We start from the raw sequence: 19,932 nt of genomic DNA on the forward strand, positions 1-19,932 counted from the left end.
AAGATTTCTTTATTAGCACCTTTGCATAGAGTGTTCTGGGTGCAGCATCCGGCGCCAACATAGCATGCCCACAACTTTCTAACCCGTACGTCTTTGGAATGTGGGAAGAATCCGGAGCACCCGGAGGAAACCCACGCAGACACGGGGAGAACGTACAAACTCCCTACAGACAGCGGCCGGAATTGAACCCGGGTTGGTGGCGCTGTAGTAGCGTTACGCTAACCGCTACACTACCATGCCTGCACACAATACTCCAAGTGCGGCCTAACGAAAGTTTTATATACCTGCAACTTTACTCTTCTCTTCAATGCCCTGACCAATGAAGGCAAGCATGACATATGCCTTCTTTACCCCCCTCCTATCTACTTGCATGGTCACTTTCACTGAGCTATGGACTTGGACCCCAAAATCCCTCTGTACATCAATTTGAACATCTGACTCAAGCATCAAGTTTCACTTACCAATTGCCCTTGTGTGATGTACTTCTTCCACCAGAGGTAAGGACGCATGGCTGGGATAGCAGACAGACCATAATAGGAGTACATCAACACATGGATGAAACTGTTAAGGGTAGCCCCAAAGAAAGCTGCAAATAAACAAGGGGAGATCAGCCGATCACGACAGACACGCAGACTCGATGCTAAAATCTGGAAAATTCAGGAACCAGAAACAAGGGTGTAGAAGAGCAGCTCATGTAATGTGACAATTTTTCAACTGAAGGAAGCCAGCTGCTTAGTTCTGGAGATAACCCAGTTTTAAAAGGTCTATTTCTTCCCAATGCTACATTACGCACTAGCAACACAATATAAGCACGATCTCTATCAGTCTGGAAGTTACGTAGTTCAACGGGATTTCTCTCTAAATGGGCTAGCATGCAATGAACTGCACAGTGACTAAAACAGGCAGATAGGTACATGGACTACTGAATATAAAGGTTAAAAGAATGAGCAGAAAACATCACGAATATTTTCGATTCGACTGTGGGTTCCCGAAAATTTGGCCTTGCTGGAGGTGAATCACTGGGGCCACTTTCCAAGTTTTTTCTAATTCTCCAGGACTAGACAATTTGGATTATCGAAATGGCAACAGCATAAATTAGCAACCGTCACTTGTTCACAGGTAGCAGATTCAGATCTGGCTAACAGACTTGCCAAGGGACGAGTTGCAAACACCTCTTAATTAACAGTGGTGAATGCGACAAGGGAGCAAAATTGAAATTTCATTTGCAACTGGCAGTGGCCAAAATTCATTAATGCACGCAAGGGAACATTTTGTGTTACTGCATTGTACAAAACTACCCTTCCTTAAAGGACTACGCATCTCTCAATCCATGGCAGTCAGGTCAATTTTGCTCAGAGCTCATTCAGGCCATATGGAACAAAGAAGTGAATGATTTGTCAAGAAATACCTCAATTTACGTAAAAAAAGACAACAGAAATTTAACAACCTCCATCCAATCCATGCATTCAGTAAAAGTAATTGAGAATAGCATGTTTAAAAGGACCATATTGTCTTTTAAGCTAAGAGGACAATTCGAAACCAATTAAAAGCCAATTTCCAAGTGTACCATTCAAATTATTAGGTCTGGAAGGGAGAGTTGTCTGGTTGTTAAATTTTTAAAATGGTCACACTGTCGGCTTCAGAAAGTAAACCGCAGCAATGAAGAGCAACTAAACCCAAAATAACTCAGCATTAAAACACCGTTTGTTTCAGTTTTCACTCTGATCAGCACTCATGACTTCCAAATGGCTTGCACTTATGGGACAGGGCTGTTTTACACTAAACCCAGGCACAAAGCCCTGGATTTGGCCCAGAGACAAGTTCCCTGCAGGGGGTCGAGGGGGTGGGCTTAGGGTGGGTCGTTACAGAGGCAGGGAACATGGAAGAACGGACCCAGTCAGCTTGCGGCCTTTTGGAATGGGAAGCTTGTTTCACAAGAGGGCTGCTTACAAGAGGAGGGGGGAGCTCTTTGGGTGGGGAGAGCTGGTTGAAAATGGGTCTGGATTCTGGTGTAGGGAGGGGGCGGGTGTCCATAGCATGGGAGGATGTGTGAGGAGGGGTGTGGATTGATCGTCAGGAGTTACATAACATAGAACATAGAACACTACAGCACAGTACAGGCCCTTCGGCCCACAAAGTTGTGCCGACATTTTATCCTGCTCTATCTAACCCTTCCCTCCCATATATCCCCCAATTTCTCTGTCATTCATGTGGCTATCTAAGAGTCTCTTAAATGTCCCTAATGTATCTGCCCCCACAACCTCTGCCGGCAGTGCGTTCTATGCACCCACCATTCTCTGTGTAAAAACCTTACCCCTGACGTCCCCCTTATACCTTCCCCCAATCACCTTAAAATTATGTCCCCTCGTGTTAGCCATTGTCACCCTGGGAAAAAGTCTCTGACTGTCCACTCGATCTATGCCTCTTATCATCTTTTACATCTCTGTCAAGTCACCTCTCATCCTCCTTCTCTCCAAAGAAAAAAACCCCAGCTCGCTCAACCTATCCTCATAAGACATGGTCTCCAATCCAGGCAGCATCCTGGTAAATCTCCTCTGCACCCTCTCTAAAGCTTCCACATTCTTCCTATATTGAGGCAACCAGAACTGAACACAATACTCCAATTGTGGTCTGACCAGAGTTCTATAGAGCTGCAACATCACCTCGCGACTCTTGAACTCAATACCCCGACTAATGAAGGCCAACACACCACACGCCTTCTTAACAACCCTATTGACCTGTGTGGTAACCTTGAGGGATCTATGGACGTGGAACCCAAGATCCCTCTGTCCCTTTACACTGCTAAGAGTCCTGCCATTAACCTTGTATTCTGCCTTCAAATTTCATCTCCCGAGGGGTATCACTTCACATATATCCGGGTTGAACTCCATCTGCCACATCTCAGCCCTTCTCAGGGTTAGGGTGACGTGGCTGGTCAATGGGTGGGGTTAGTTACTCAGCAGTCTGTTGGACAAGGAAGCCCTCCCACTCTAACTGGGCCATGGGCAGTGGTGTAACAGCACTCACCTCCTGCATTCACCCACCAACCCCTCCCACCCCCCACCCCCAGCACCTGGTGTCCACAGGCAGGGAAACAGTGGTTGGAAAGAATCACAGAGAGATACAGCATGGAAACTGGCCCTTCGGCCCATCTTGTCCGCACTGACCATCAACCACCCCTTTACACTGATCCCATTTTATTCCCTCCACCTTCTCATCAAGTACCACCCCCCTCCCCCCCGGATTCTACCCCTCACCCACACACTGGGGGCAATTTACAGCAGCCAATAACCCCACCAGCCGGCACGTCGTCGGGACATGGGAGGAAACTGGAGCACCAGGAGGAAACCCACACAAGGAGGACGTCCACGCAAACTCCACGCAGACAGCGGTCGAGCTCAGGATCGAACCCGGGTCGCTGGAGCTGCGAGTCAGTGGCTGTACCCGCTGCGCCACTGTGGCACCCCTGGTTTCTGTGGTGGTGGGGAAGCTGAGGTGGGACGTCTATTCAACACTTCTGGTGAAAGGTGGCTGTGAATGCTTCAGCTATTGGTGTCCACCACCGTGCCATCCAATGAATGCACAGTGTCCATTATAATATTTAAATAAATTTGCCTCCCAAAAGGGCACTGATCACCCATAGGTTACCCCACTTCCAGTGATGGATATGTTCAAACTGGGCTTGTTTCCTAAACCAGAACATTTGCTCTTTAAACTCTTAAGTTGACCTCAACTCGCCTGCTCTCGAGAAGCTCTCATTTAGCCCAAACATACAGTGAGACTCAATCAGGCCTCACCTGAACAGTACACCATACAAAGATGTACCCACCCCCCTCTGTAAAGAATTCCCTTATTGTGACCTACCACAAGAAACGCGAGCCACAGTGTTAAGGCCCTGAATTTCTGTGAACTTCCTGTCGGTGAGCTGGAGTTTAATCAGATGACTGCGAGGTGTTGCATTTTGGGAAGGCTAATGAACGTAGGACTTTCACAGTGAACGGTGGGGCCCTGGGGAGTGTTGTAGACAGAGGGACCTAGGAGTACAAGTACATGGTTCCCTGAAAGTGGTGTCGCTGGTAGACAGGGTGGTGAAGAAGGCTTTTGGCACATTGGCCTTCGTCACTGAGTATGGAAGTTGGGATGTTGTGTTGCAATTGTACAAGACGTTGGTGAGGCCACAGTTGGAATATTATGATTGGTTTTGGTCACCCTGCTATAGGAAAGATGCCGCTAAGCTGGAAAGAGTGCAGAGGAGATTTACAAGGATGTTGCCAGGGCTCGAAGGACTGAGTTATGGAGAGAGGTTGAGCAGGAGTGAAGGAGAATGAGGGGTGATCTTACAGAGGTGTATAAAATTATGAGGGGCATAGATAGGGTGAATGCACTCAGTCTTTTTCCCAGGGTTGGGGAATCAAGAACTAGAGGACATGTAAGGTGTAAGGTGAGAGGGGAGAGATTTAATAGGAAACTTCGGGGCAACTTTTTCACCCAGTGGTCAGTATATGGAAAGAGCTGCCAGAGAAAGTGGGTGAGGCAGGTACATTAACAACATTTAAAAGGGCACTTGGACAAGTACTTGGATAGGAAAGGTTTAGAGGGATTTGGGTCAAATGCAGGCAAATGGGACTAGTTTAGATGGGAATCTTGGTCAGCATGGACCAGTTGGGCCGAAGGGCCTGTTTCCCTGCTCTATGACTCTATGAGCTACAGGACGTGCTTACGTGCATAAATGCTGTTATTGCCAAAGGCACAGCTTTAAGACTTCTCCTGCTGAGGAAGGTGCAGACACTTATAGTATGAATTTGATTAAAGTCGCTGACTTTATTAGAACTGGGATTTTTTTTAGCTCGGACTTGGTAATTTTAACCTTCCTGTAGAGTCAGCATAAGGATAGTTTTAATCTTCTAACTGGGGATTTTAAGGTCTTGGACGGTTTCAATGGTTTTACAGGTAAGGTATCTAGCTGCTGACAAGTCATTTGCATTGAGGAGTTTGAATACGTTTGCTTGTTGCCACAGCAAGATCGATTTTAAAATTGGTAATGATCGGACAGTAGAAAAATGTGACAGTGGAATATCTGAGGAGCTAGGTTCCAAGTACGACATTAAGCCAAGGTTAAAGTTGAAGATCCCAATATACTTGGGTTTAGTTGCCCTTCGAAAGACGAAATAAAAGCACCTAAAAAGAGAAAAGACGGTTATCTCTCTTACAGTGACCACAGGGCACCCAGTTCATAACAAACCACCAGATGTTGAACATGGTGGCATGGTGATAGACATGCAGAATAGTGATCTGATGGTAGTTCTTTCGTAAAATGAAGAAAAAAGTGTCCATGAACTCTATGACTTTAGAGAAGTAGTACCACCATAGGATACGGATAACCTGTGGAAAAGAGGGAATAACGCTCAACTGTAGTTTAACATGGATGCATCACCATAAACATCAATTCATCGGCAGTCTAAATGCACATCAATTGGTGAGGAAGGTTGCAAACCATCATGGGACAAATGGCATTAATCTTCCTGTAATCTGGCAAACTCCATGGCTTCACATCATTCCACTTCATCAGACTGCTTGTGTCATTTTGACAGCCATTGGAAGCTTTGGTGAGATCAAGCATAAAATCTTTCTATTAAATAACACAGTTTTGGTCACCCTGTTGTAGGAAAGATGTTATTAAACTAGAAAGTGTGTAGAAAAGATTTACCAGGATGTTGCCTGGACTTGGGGGCCTGAGTTACAAGGAGAGGTTGTGCAGACTGGGACTTCATTCCCTGGAAAGTAGGAGATTGAGGGGGTGACCTGATAGAGGTGTATAAGATCACGAGGGGCATAGTCAGGGTGAAAGCACACAGTCTTTTTCCCTAGGGAGGGGGAGCTAAAAACAAGAGGGCATAGGGTTAAGATGAGAGGCGAGAGATTTAAAAGGGACGTCAGAGGTAGCTTCTTCACACAAAGGGCGGCACGTATTTGGAATGAGCTGCCAGAAATAGTGGTTGAGGCGGGCACATTATCAACTTTTAAAAGCCATCTAGATAAGTCTATGGATAGGAGAGGTTTAGAGGGCCATGGGCCAAACGCGGGCAGATGGGACTAGCTCACTAGGCAACACAGTCGGCATGGGTGAGTTGGGCAGAAGGGCCTGCTTCCCTGCTGTATGACTTGATGATTCTAAGGCTTGTATTTAAAACAAACAAAAGATACAACTACCTATTTCAGGTTCTTCTGTGAAAACAACGACACTACACAGTACATATATGGCATACTAAATCATCTCAATGCTCCCAGTAATAGCACAAGGCTAACATCGAAGTCAAAATAAGTTTTTGTGGCATTTAATATCAAACCAAAACCCTGCAGTTAATCATTGCGTGCAAGGACAGTATTCTGATTACTAGAATATATCCTTGACTTTGTATTAAACTACTGCACCATTATGTTTCTCAAGAACAATTTAGAAGATTTTCCAGTGGTAAAACCAGAATTGGTATAAGAAGTTTAGCACAATTAATTATAAGTTCAAAGAAGCCTAGAAATTTCCCAATGGGCAGCAACAGAAATCCAAATTGGAATCTTCCATTGGGTAATAAAACTTGCTCATGATTGTGTCTTATAACTTCCAGCCAATCACACAAGAGCTCCAGTAATATTGCCCAGCAACGATTACAGCACAGACCAGCCCTTCAAGCACTGAGAGAACCCAGACTGACCTGAAGTACAATGTGAAGGCAGTGAAGGAAATGATAATCTGATTTTTAGCCCTTCTGAGTAGCTGGTATCAAGTGACAGTACGTGAGTCAATATCCCCAAGGATACAGACAGCCAGCCAAATCTGTGGCAAAGCTGCTGAACCTGGGTGCTTGTCACATGTACAGGTAATCCACAAAGGTAATTAGCTTGTTGGAGAGATGCCAGACAACAAATTGTCATGTACTGATCTCAAATGGAATTGAAATTTCTCCAGTCTGACAAACTGATTATGTCAAGCTTGTTCACAATGAAAAGCATTTGTTCAGAAAGTTAATGTGTGCATTTATACGTCAGAAGATAGCCAGGGGAGTGAGTGACTGGAGGAAAGCTATGAGGCTGAAGCCAATTGTTGTATCAAATCTGTAAAAACTCATGCACATAGCCTGAATTCGGGAATTAAAATGGAAAATGCTCGAACTACTTAACAGCTCATGTCCCAAATTATCAATCTGAAACATTAATTCTTGTTTCTCTCTTCACAGATGCTGCCTCGCCAGCTGAGTATATCCAGCACTCTGTGGTGTTACTTCGGAGTTAGAACATTGTTTCTCCATAACTGTTGGATTTAGGAAGTTATTTGCATTGTAACTGAGCTTATTATGATAGCCTTTTGCACCTTCTGCCTTGTTCTGAATGTGTTTATAACCTCTCTACCAATTCTGAACGGTCTCGACCCAAAATTTTGACTGTCCATCTCTTTCCACAGGTGCTGCCTGACCTGCTGAGCTCCTCCTGCAGTTTGTTTTTTGCTCCTGATAGGAGATCATCGGCCTGAAACTGTTTCTCTGTCTACAGACAATGAGCATAAGGTGGCGGGGCTATGTAAGGTGGCGGGGCTATGTAAGACAGAACTGGAGCGTGGTGACTCATTGCAAGCTGCTCTCTGCAGATCTACTCATTTCCTGCTTCTGGCACCTGCAGACATTTGCTCTGGTTAAGAGTCTGTGATGCCGAGGTCAGGCAGTTATTTACTGACCTTGTTACAGCAACGGCAGACTCTGCTCTTGCAGAACCTGTTTCCCCTTCACCTCCCCCCACCTCCAAGATCACCATTCGAGCAGCATTGTTTCAAGTGACAAACACACCACAGAACGTGTGAGCCACTCAGATCTATTTAAGAACCGGTGACTGCACGGACACCTGACTGCCAAGGAAAAATGAAGCAGAAACAGGTGGTGCCATGGAGATCCCAGTGACAGCGATCATAATCGCCTTAGTGCATGGGATGTTGAGTCTGCAAGGTTGGGCAGTCACTGGGCAGAGGTCCCAACCAATGATCTACTGGTCTTGCTGCAGCAACTGTGGACTCATTTACCTGTCATTCCTCTGAATAATGGACAACTCGTGCTTCAATGTGGAGAAGTGGGAGGGAAATTCACCCTCAACTGCAGGGGGTAAAGGCTCAGTATCGCAGCAGCTGACAGTGATATTCCACTTGCAAACTTCAGCTCCTTTGCATTTCAGTACCCAAGGCTTTTGAAACTGGTTCAACTGATCTCTGAAGTAACTGACTGTTAATTAGAGAGAGCAGGATAAAAAGAAAAGTCATGTTCCGCAGGGATCCGTACTGGGATCTCTGCTGTTGGTGATGTATGTAAATGAACTGGGTGAAAATATGGATGAGTGGGTTAGTAAGTTCGCAGATGATACAAAGATTGGTGGCGTTGTGAACAGTGTAGAAGATTGCCAAACGATACAGTGGGATATAGATCAGTTGCAGATATGGGCAGAGAAATGACACAGATGGACTTTAATCCGGGTAAATGTGAGGAGATCAAATGTAAAGGGACAGTACACTGTTAATGGCAGGACCCTTAACAGTGTTGATGTACAGAGGGATCTTGGAGTCCAAACCCATAGCTCCCTGAAGGTGGCTGCACAGGTTGGTAGGGTGGTAACGAAGGCATATGGCCTGCTTGCCTTTATTAGTCAAGGCATCGTGTTCAAAAATCAGGAAGTTATATTGCAGCTTTATAAAACTCTAGTTAGGCCGCATCTAGAGTATTGCATTCAATTCTGGTCGCCCCATTATAGGAAGGATGTGGAGGCTTTGGAGATGGTGCAGAAGAGGTTCACCAGGATGCTGCCTGGATTAGAGGGCATGTGCTATGAGTGGATCTTGGACAAATTTGGGTTGTTTTCTCTGGAGCGGCAGAGGCTGAGGGGAGATCAAACTTCTATCAGGTTTATAAGATTATGAGAGGCATAGGCACAGCCGGTATCTTTTTCCCAGGGTTGAAATGTCTAATACCAGAGGGCATGCATTTAAGGTGAGAGGGGGTAAGTTCAAAGGAGGGGGTAAGTTCAAAGGGCATGCAATTAAGGCGAGAGGGTTAGGTTCAGAACAGACGTGAGGGGTACATTTTTTACTGAGAGAGTGGTGGATGCCTGGAATGCGTTGCCTGATAGGGTGGTGGAGGCAAATTCATTGGGGGCTTTTAAAAGGGGCTTGGATGGGCACATGAATGAGAGGAAAATAGAGGGATATGGGCATTCTGCAGGTAGGAGGGATTAGCTATGTTGCACAACATTGTGGGCCGAAGGGCCTGTTCTGTGCTGTACTGTTCTATGTTCTATGAGATGTGCAGAGCAAGTTTTTTACACAGAGAGTGGTGGGTGCCTGGAATGCGCTGCCTGGGGTGGTGGTGGAGGCAGATACGATGGAGGTGTTTAAGAGGCTCTTAGATAGGCACATGAATGTGCAGAGAATGGAGGGATATGGATATTGTGTGGGCAGAAGGGATTCGTTTAGTTGGGCATTTAATTAGTTCAGCACAAGATCGTGGGCCGAAGGGCCTGTTCCTGTGCAGTGCTGTTCTATGTTCTATACCAACTAGGAGAGATGAATCTATGAGCTGCATAGTGGCCCGGCTGAGAGACCTGTTTCCCTCACAGCTCCAGAGACCTGACCCCTGATGCTGTCTGTGTGGAGCTTGCGCATTCTCACTGCAACCACATGGGGTTTCCAGTGGTGCTCTGATTTCCTGCCACATCCCAAAGACGTGGCTCAGTGGGCTAATTGGCCGCTGTGAATCACGTCCCAGGGTGGAGGTGAGAGGTAGAATCCAGGGGAATTGGCGGGAATGTGGGGAAAATAAATTGGTGTCAATGGCTGCTTGATGGTCATGGTGGGCTAAGGGCCCTGTGTCTGCTCTGTGCAGGACTCCATGACCTCTATGACTCAAAAGTCATCTAGATTAAGGAGACTTGTGACTTGCTTACCCTACAGACCATATTAACAAAGAAACATCGAGGTAGATGATGAATCCAGTTGGGGACCTTTTTGGTATCTTGGCCATTGGCAGCTTAAAGACTTGAGGCCAACATCAAAGAACGTTGGTGCAAACAGAAACAATGTTTAACTGGGCCTTTCCTGAAGCACCCTTCTGATTATGTACGAGGCACTGCTTCATGGGCACCTCTAAACTGAATTACTTGGGCCATAAAAAGATGAGAAGAGCATTGGGTTTTTTAATACAGCCTCAGAGTATCAACAAACTAAAGCTAGCTCTTAACTGTTTTGTTTAAGTTAAAATGTTGCACAGAAACTTGAGCACAAGGGTGCACTCTGTGAGTTGTCACAGCTACAAAGGAGGGCACAGTGATTAAGCACCTTAAACTATCACCACTTCCTCTTGCTGAGGACTAATGCACAGCATTTCCTATGAAACCATTGCAACACAGGGAAGGCTTTTGGAAGCAGCAATAAGGGATTGGGAGCATACAGTATATGTTAATATAGGCCTCTTGACCTCACAATCTACCTCGTTATGACCTTGCACCTTATTGTCTACCTGCACTGTACTTTCTCTGTAGCTGTGACACTTTATTCTGAATTCTGTATTGTTTTCATAGAATCATAGAACAGTACAGCACAATACAGGCCCTTCAGCCCACAATGTTGTGCCGACCTGTAAACCTTGCCTAAAACTATCTAATCCTTCCTCCCACATATTCCTCCATATGCTTATCTAGTAATCTCTTGAATTTGACCAATGTACCTGCCTCCACCACCACCCCAGGCAGCGCATTCCATGCCCCAACCACTCTCTGGGTAAAAAACCTTCCTCTGATATCTCCCTTGAACTTTCCATCCATTATTTTAAAGCCATGCCCTCTTGTATTGAGCATTGGTGCCCTGGGAAAGAGGCGCTGGCTGTCCACTCTATCTATTCCTCTCAATATTTTGCATACCTCTATCATGTCTCCTCTTATCCTCCTTCTCTCCAAAGAGTAAAGCCCTAGCTCCCTTAGTCTCTCCTCATAATGCATGCTCTCTAAACCAGGCAGCATCCTGGTAAATCTCCTCTGCACCCTTTCCAACACTTCCACATCCTTCCTATAATGAGGCGACCGGAACTGGACACAGTACTCTAACTCTAAGTTTTACCCTGTACTACCTCAATGCACTGTGTAATGAATTGACCTGTACGATCGGTATGCAAGACAAGTTTTTAACTGTACCTCGGTACAAGTGACAATAATAAACCAATTCCAATATTCTGCATATTCTTCTTTCTTTTGATGGCCAAGTAATAAGCTAAATAACTACTGTAATTTCCAGGCTTCAGAGAAAATTCAAACAGGTCTGAAAATCCAACATATTTTATAATAATATTTATTTTTTTAACCTAATTAAATTTCACAGGTGGATTTTCACTGAAACTGTATGGTACAGAAATGAAGCATATCTAATGGTGATTTTACTTTTGTATCCAGTGTATGGTTTATGCAAAAAAAATAATAAAAGGAGGAATTCAATGCTAATCTCAAAAGATGGATTATTTAAATTGGAGACATTAGATTCTTCGAGGCAAAGATGAAATTTCTTCTTTTGTGCTAAGATGTAACAGTGTGAAAAGAAAATGAAAATTTTACTGTGGTTTTCAGATTAAATTCATGCATTTCTGTTTGGCAACAACCTTGCGCCATCTCCTTATTTCACAATCACAGTAGTATGGTGAGGGGAGCCGCTGCCTCACAGCTGCAGTGACCTGGGCTCACCCCTGACCAGGTCTGTGCTGTCTGTGTGGAGATTGCAGGTTCTCCCTGTGACTAGTGTGGGTTTCCCTTGAGTGCTCCGGTTTCCCCCCACATCCCAGAGACGTGTGGTCGGTAGGTTAATTGGTCACTGTAGGTTCCTCCCTGGTGTGTAGGTGAGTGGTAGAATCTGGGGGGAGTTGATGAGAATAAAATGGGATTGGTGTAGGATTGGTGTAAGTGGGTGGTTGAAAGTCGGTGCAGACTCAATGGGCCAAAGGGCCTGTTTCTATGCTGCATCTCGCTATAACAGTCGCTGCTTGTGCTAACTCAATACAACACACAAAGTGCTGGAGGAACTCAGCAGGTCAGGCAGCGTCTGTGGAGGGAAGTGGACAGTCGACATTTTGGGTCGAGACCTTCATCTGCATCTCTACAGTAGTCTGGTTAGGCCGCATTTAGAGCATTGTGTGCAATTCTGGTCACCTCACTACAGGAAGGATGTCGGGGCTTTGGAGAGGGTGCAGAGGAAGTTTACCACTATGCTGCCAGGATTAGAGGGCATGAGCTATCAGGAGAGGCTGGACAAACTTGGGCTCTTTTCTCTGGAGCGGTGGAGGCTGAGGGGTGATCTGTTGGAAGTGTATAAAATGATGAGGGGCATAGATAGGGTGGACAAGCAATATCTTTTTCCCATTATTGAGCGATCCAATACCAGAGGGCATGTATTTAAGGTGAGAGGGGGTAGGTTCAGAACAGACGTGAGGGGTACGTTTTTTACTGAGAGAGTGGTGGATGCCTGGAATGCGTTGCCTGATAGGGTGGTGGAGGCAAATTCATTGGGGGCTTTTGAGAGGGGCTTGGATGGGCACACGAATGAGAGGAAAATGGAGGGATATGGACATTCTGTAGGTAGGAGGGATTAGCTATGTCGGCACAACATTGTGGGCCGAAGGGCCTGTTCTGTGCTGTACTGTTCTATGTTCTATCTGGACTGGAGGTAGAAGCAGGCTGTGCGGTGTTGGAGACTGTGGAGGGGAGATCTCTGAAGGTGATGCCAGTCCAGATGAGGGGTCTCAACCCGAAATGTCAACTGTCCACTTCCCTCCACAGATGCTGCCTGACCCACTGAGTTCCTCCAGCATGTTGTGTGTTGCTCCAGATTCCAGCATCTACAGTCTCCTGTATCTCCATTGCGCCATCTCAGTGACTAGTTATATTCTTCATAATACATCCAAGGATTTCGCTGCTCTCAGAGATTGCAAAATAAAGAGAGAAATATCTTTCAAACAGTTAAATCCCAGGCCAGAGTCTGGGCATTATAAGATCTTTTGGGTGCCAGGTCAACATAGAATTCCATCTAATAACATCTAGTCATTTTATTGTACAACAGCAGTGGAAAAATTCAGATGCAAATGCACTCATATTTCCTCCTTACAAACAATATTCAAGAAGTCGTTTAAAATTCAAACAAGATTAAGTAAAAGGAAGCACCAAAAATGGCTGCAATCCTAATATTATCTTTTCAAGTCATCATCCCAGGAACAAATCCACTCTCACGTAGCATAGCTGTAACTCAGTTTACCTTAAGATCAGCGTCACCAGCGTTATGGGTATCCTGGCAGAAAATACTGTATCCTCCATCCCAAACACCTCTCACCAGCTGAGGAAACAAACAGACATGGTTTGTAGTCACTGAAAGTTTACCTCAAATTAAAATAACAAAGAAATGGTCTTTTTTTCAAGAGCTTCAAGAGGAAAATAAAATGCCAACACTCCAGAGTATAGAACAAGCACCAGGTTAACATGAAAAGGAATTTATCCCAGCAAGCTCAGCAAACTACAGGCAATCCTTCAATCCATTGCAAGGTTCCACCCGACTTAAGAGTTAGTTTCTCAACAGTATTTGCAATCTCAAAATCCTAGTGACACAAATTAAGTCTGGAACATCAACAGGCCACATGTTTGGATTGACAAATGTGTGATGTGTTATTGTCCAAGATCCAATTCCCTGTAGAAAACAACTAACAATCTGGTTCCACCGCTGTTTCATGGCAGATAACAAAAAATTCTCACTGCCTTTCTTTACTGATTACTTTAAGCATGTTGCAGTTGTACAAAACTTTGGTTAGGCCGCACTTGGAGTATTGCACACAGTTTTGGTCTCCCCATTATAGGAGGGATGTGGAGGCTTTGGAGAGGGTGCAGAAGAGGTTCACCAGGATGCTGCCTGGATTAGAGGGTATGAGCTATAAAGAGAGGTTGGACAAACTTGGATTGTTTTCTCTGGAGTGCTGGAGACTGAGGGGAGACCTGATAGAGGTTCATAAAATTATGAGAGGCGTAGATAGACAGTCAGAATCTTTTGCCCATTATTCAACAGAAATGTTGAATACTGGATAGCATAGCTTTATGTGGGAGGGGGGAATTTTAAAGGGGATGTGTGGGGCATGTTTTTTTTCACAGACAGTGGTGGGTGAAGGCGGGTAAATGCGGGTCGCCCCATTACAGGAAGGATGGGGAGGCTTTGGAGAGGGTGCAGAAGAGGTTCACCAGGATGCTGCCTGGATTAGAGAGTATGTGCTATAGGGAGTGGTTGGACAAACTTGTGTTGCTTTCTCTGGAGCGTCAGAGGCTGCGGGGAGACCTGATAGAGGTTTATAAGATTATGAGAGGCAGAGATAGGGTAGACAGTCAGAATCTTTTGCCCATTATTCAACAGAAATGTTGGATACTAGAGGGCATAGCTTCAAAGTGAGAGGGGGGAGTTTTAAAGGGGATGTGTGGGGCAAGTTTTTTACACAGAGAGTGGTGGGTGCCTGGAATGCGCTGCCAGGGGTGGTGGTGGAGGCAGATACGATAGAGGCGTTCAAGAGGCTTTTAGATAGACATATGAACATGCAGGGAAAGGTGGGATTTGGATTATGTGCAGGCAGAAGGGAATAATTTAATTTGGCATCATGCTCGGCAGAGATATCGTGTGCTGAAGCGCCTGACCCTGTTCTACGTTCTATGATCTTGCTCGCTCTCTGTCTCAGCTAAACCTCTCTGATTTGAGCAATTCCACTAAATCTCCCCGTGGCCATTGCTGCTCAACACATACGTGAAGCAGCTGGCGCTGCCGGGCAAAAACACGCGGTAAGAGAAAGGGGTTCACGAATAAAAATCTTCCAGGGTTTTCGGTGGGAGAGGGCAGGGGAAGGGGGTACAGGGGGAGGATATTGAGAGAAGCCGTCACTGGAATACACAACAATAACAGAAATTAAAAAGTCTTCAGTTTATATAGTGACTTCCATGTCTTTTTCAGGTAAATCCCAAAGAGTTTTATGAAATATTTGAGGCTTGTGTTATATGAAGCATCGACAGTCAATCAATGCAAAGCAAATGCACATGAACAACAATGCCCAGATAACCTGCTTCAGCAGAGCAAAATAAATTAAATTGTTAAATTAGTGTATTATTGTCACATGTACCGAGGTACAGTGAAAAACTTTGTGTTGCATGCCATCCATACAGATCATTTCATCACAACAGCACATTGAGGTAGTACAAGGGAAAACAATAACAATGCAGAATAAAGTAATGAACACAAAATAATGGAGGAACTCAGCAGGTAAGCAGAATAAAGTGTTACAGGTAGAGAGAAAGTGCAGTGCAGGCAGACAATAATGTGCAAGGTCATAATGAGGTAGATTGTGGAGTCAAGAGTCCATATTATCATACTAGGGAACCGTTCAATAGTTTTATAACAGCGAGATAGAAGCTGTCCTTGAGCCTAGTGGTACGTGCTTTCAGGCTTTTGTATCTTCTGCCTGATTGGGGGGGGGGGGGGAGAAGAGAGAATATCCAGGGTGGGTGGGGTCTTTAAATACTGACTAGCACACCAGGGGTAACTCAAAAACAAAACAAAATAAAACTGAAGATGTAGAAACTAAATGCTGGAGATATTCAGTAGGTCAGGCAGCATCTGTGGAGGGAGAAAGAGTCTGAGCTACTCTGAGAAATAGTGTCACCAAGTTTATTATATTCACCTGAGAGGGCAGATGTGGCCTCGGTTTTACCTCTTATCTAGGAGGCAGTACCTCAGTCAGCCTCCGTACTGCATTGGCTAACCACGCTGATCCTTAACCTTCTAGCGTCTGAAGTGGGACTTGAACCAACAACCCTCCTGCCTCCAAGTGGCCAAAGCTGCCCGTAGAACCACAGCTGATGTACAAGAACTAAACAGATCTACACAATGGGCAGCCCCAGGGAGCTGAACAAAGAAGGAGGAGATCTGATGTGTGAAAGGCTGCAGAGAGAAGTTGGGGATAACAAAGGGGGCTGGGACGGTAACAGAGAATTCACTACATGTCTATAGTCTTTTGGACAATAATACTCTGGGCTGGAGAAAGTGAAAGAGGGAATATTGAGAGAGGTGGGCACAGAACTGGGAGGTAATAGAACAATTCAGAAACAATTACTTCAGCAAGTATGCATAAGAATCTATTAACATATAGAACATAGAACATGGAACATAGAACAGTACAGCACAGAACAGGCCCTTCAGCCCACAATGTTGTGCCGACGTAGCTAATCCCTCCCACCTACAGAATGCCCATCTCCCTCCATTTTCCTCTCATTCATGTGCCCATCCAAGTCCCTCTTAAAAGCCCCCAGTGATTTTGCCTCCACCACGCAATCCAGGCATAACATTTTGACAGACGTAATGGCAAGAGGCATGCGGGTCGGGTTTAAACCTAGTCACTGTTAGACAAAGCGGTATGCCCCAATGGAAGTACTGACAAAACATGCACATGGATGAGTGTCCAAGAATAGAATAACGTTCATGGCTGGGCACTGGAACTGTGTTCCGTGAAAAACTGAGCTAATCCAAACCATCTCACTCTGGGATTAAATTTTGGTTCCACCCTCTTCCTGGAAAGGCCCCAGCCCACACACTTATTTCATCACGTACTTACATTGTGAGAAATATGTTTGACAACTGAAACCAGAGTTTATTTTAATGTCTGACGGGTTTTTTGTATGATGTGTGGGCCTGAAGAGATGTGCCTTTTTATTAGTGCCAGTTCCTGTAGTCTGAGGAGAGAGTGGGTAATGGTGCAAAGAAATTTCAAATGCAGCTGTAAACTTCTTCTCCTTGTTGTAAGGTCACAGAGTCATGCAGTCCTGAAACAGGCCCTTCAGCCCACCATATCCATGCTGACCATCAAGTACCCATCTATACTAATCCCATGAACCAGCACTTGGTCCACAGCTTTCGATGCCTTGGTGACTGAAGTGCCTGCTAGATACTTCTCAACTGTTGGGAGAGTCTCTGACTCCACCAGCTCCTCGGGCAGTACATTCTGAACTCCAAACACCCTCTGGGTGAATAAGGTTCTCCTTTTGACCCCTCTAAACCTCTTACTCCTCGCGCTCTGGTTATAAACTCCCCTGTTCTGGAGAAAAGTTTAGTACGGTCTACCCTATCTAGGTAGCTTATAATTTTATACATCTCATAATTTTACTGAGTTTTCACTGGTAGTTTAATACACGGTGTGTTAATTAATCATAACCTGGACAAAGGTCGGGACAGCTGTTGACCTCTTCATATTTTAGAACATAGAACAGTACAGCACAATACAGGTCCTTCGGCGCACAATGTTGTGCCGACCTTTAAACCTCGCCTAAGACTATCTAACCCCTTCCTCCCACATATCCCTCTATTTTAAATTCCTCCATATGCTTATCTAGTAATCTCTTGAATTTGACCAATGTACCTGCCTCCACCACCACCCCAGGCAGCGCATTCCATGCCCCAACCACTCTCTGGGTAAAAAACCTCCCTCTGATATCTCCCTTGAACTTCCCACCAATTACTTTAAAGCCATGCCCTCTTGTATTGAGCATTGGTGCCCTGGGAAAGAGGCGCTGGCTGTCCGCTCTATCTATTCCTCTTAATATTTTGTACACCTCTATCATGTCTCCTCTTATCCTCCTTCTCTCCAAAGAGTAAAGCCCTAGCTCCCTTAGTCTCTCCTCATAATGCATACATTGCTGAGTGTCAGTGAGTCAGTGTGATGGAGTGATATGGACAGAAACAGGCCCTTCGGCCCAACTGGCCCATGCTGACTAAGATGCCCATCTGATCTAAGGTAAGACAAGATTTCTTTATTAGTCACATGTACATTGAAACACACAGTGAAATGCATCTTTTGCGTAGAGTGTTCTGGGGGCAGCCTGCAAGTGTCGCCACGCTTCCGGCGCCAACATAGCACGCCCACAACTTCCTAACCCGTACGTCTTTGGAATGTGGGAGGAAACCAGAGCACCCGGAGGAAACTCACGCAGACACGGGGAGAACGTACAAACTCCTTACAGACAGTGACCGGAATTGAACCTGGGTCGCTGAGGCTGTAATAGCGTCACGCTAACCACTGCACCACCGTGCCTGCCCCAAAAACGAGAGCCGCTCCTTCTAGTGCCATTTGCCTGCATTTGGCCCATATCCTTCCAAACCTTTCCTATCCGTGTACCTGTCCGAGTGTCTTTTGAATGTTGTTATTGTACCTGCCTCAACCAGTTCTCACTCTATATCCTGACAACTCTCCACATGGAGAAGTTGTCCCTCAGGTCCCTTTTAAATCTTTCCCCTCTCACTTTAAACCTATGCCCTTTAGTTTTTGATTTCCTTTCCCTGGGAAAAAGACTGAGTGCATTCACCCTATCTGCGCCCCTCATGATTTTATACACCTCTATAAGGTCACCCCTCAGTCTCCTACGCTCCAAGGAATAAAGTCTCAGCCTGCCCAACCTCTCCCTATAACTCAGGCCCTTAAGTCCTGACACCATTCTCGTAAATCTTCTTTGCACTTTCTCCACCTTAATGACATGTTTCCTGTAACAGGGTTAGCAAAACTGTAGCACAACTGGACACAATACTTCTGGGTGTGGCCTCACCTTCTTACAGTTGCAACGTAATGTTCCAACTCAGCGCCCTGACTGATGAAGGCCAGCGTGCCAAATGCCTTCTTCACCGCCCTGTCTACCTGTGACGCTACTTTCAGGGAACTATGTATTGGTACTCGTAGGTCCCTCTGTTCTAAAACACTCCCCAGGGCCTCGCCGTTCACCATGAAAGCCCTACTCTGGTTTAACTTCCCAAAAAGCGACACCTCATACTTATCTGGATTGAACTCCGTTTGCCATTGTTTGGCCCACCTACCTAGGTTGTCATTTTTGATAACCTTCTTCTTTTTCTATGATACCTCCTATTTTAAGGTCATCTGCTAACCTGCTAACCTTGTACATTCTCATCCAAATCGTTGATAGCGATGCAAACAACAATGGGCCCAGCACCGACCCCTGAGGCACACCACTAGCCAGAGGCCTCCAGTCTGAAAAACAACCTTCCAACATCACCCTCTGCTTCCTACCGTCAAGTCAATTCTGTATCCACTTAAGAGTCATGGAGTCTTAAAGTCGGAAACTCAAGAGCACGGAAACAGGCCCTTCGGCCCAACTGGTCCATGCTGATCAAGATGCCCCATCTAAGCTAGTCCCATTTGCCAGCGCTTGGCCCATAACCTTCTAAACCTTTCCTATCTATGTACCTGCCCAACTGTCTTTTAAAAGTCGTAATTGTACCTGCTTCAACCGCTTCCTCTGGCAGCTCGTTCCACATGGATCCCACGTTTTGTGTAAAAAAGTTGCCCCTCATTTCCTCTTAAATCTTTCCCCTGTCACCTTAAACCCATGCCTTCTAGTTCTTGATAGTCCAGCTCTGGGAAACAGACTGAGTGCATTCACCCTATCTATGCCCCTCATGATCTTATACACCTCTATAAGATCACCTCTCAGTCTCCTACGCTCCCAGGAATAAAGACCTAGCCTGCCCAACCTCTCCCTATAACTCAGTCCCTCAAGTCCTGGCAGCATCCTTGTAAATCTTTTCTACACTCTTTCCAGTTTAATAACATCTTTCCTACAGCAGGGTGAGCAACTTAGCTGGCTCTCTCTGAATTCCATGCGACCTAACCTTCTAGACTAGCCTTCCATGTGGTTCCTATATCCCACATCCACCGCTTACATTGTGCATGATGTCCAGCCTAGCCCTGACCAACAAGGTCCCGTGGGGTGCAAGGGCTCTGAGTGATGTCAAGGGTGAGGTGGGTGGGGCAGAGTAAGCCCCATCTCCTTTGGGAAGCGTGGGGAGATGGT

General features: G+C 45.5%; 1 protein-coding gene across 4 annotated transcripts in view; it reads right to left on the bottom strand.

The window, feature by feature from the left end:
• The window catches only part of elovl5 (ELOVL fatty acid elongase 5), a 154,218-nt gene that overhangs the window by 21,635 nt on the left and 112,651 nt on the right, over window positions 1–19,932 (bottom strand). For all 4 annotated transcript variants that reach the window (XM_052024417.1, XM_052024419.1, XM_052024416.1 and 1 more), the window contains 3 exons: window positions 13,316–13,393; window positions 5,211–5,382; window positions 462–586 (listed from right to left, as the gene is read on the bottom strand). In XM_052024417.1, the coding sequence (XP_051880377.1) occupies window positions 462–586; window positions 5,211–5,382; window positions 13,316–13,393 (375 nt within the window). The remainder of the gene's footprint in view (window positions 1–461; window positions 587–5,210; window positions 5,383–13,315; window positions 13,394–19,932) is intronic.

The sequence above is a fragment of the Pristis pectinata genome, chromosome 10 (assembly GCF_009764475.1).
Source record: "Pristis pectinata isolate sPriPec2 chromosome 10, sPriPec2.1.pri, whole genome shotgun sequence".
NCBI lineage: Eukaryota > Metazoa > Chordata > Chondrichthyes > Rhinopristiformes > Pristidae > Pristis > Pristis pectinata.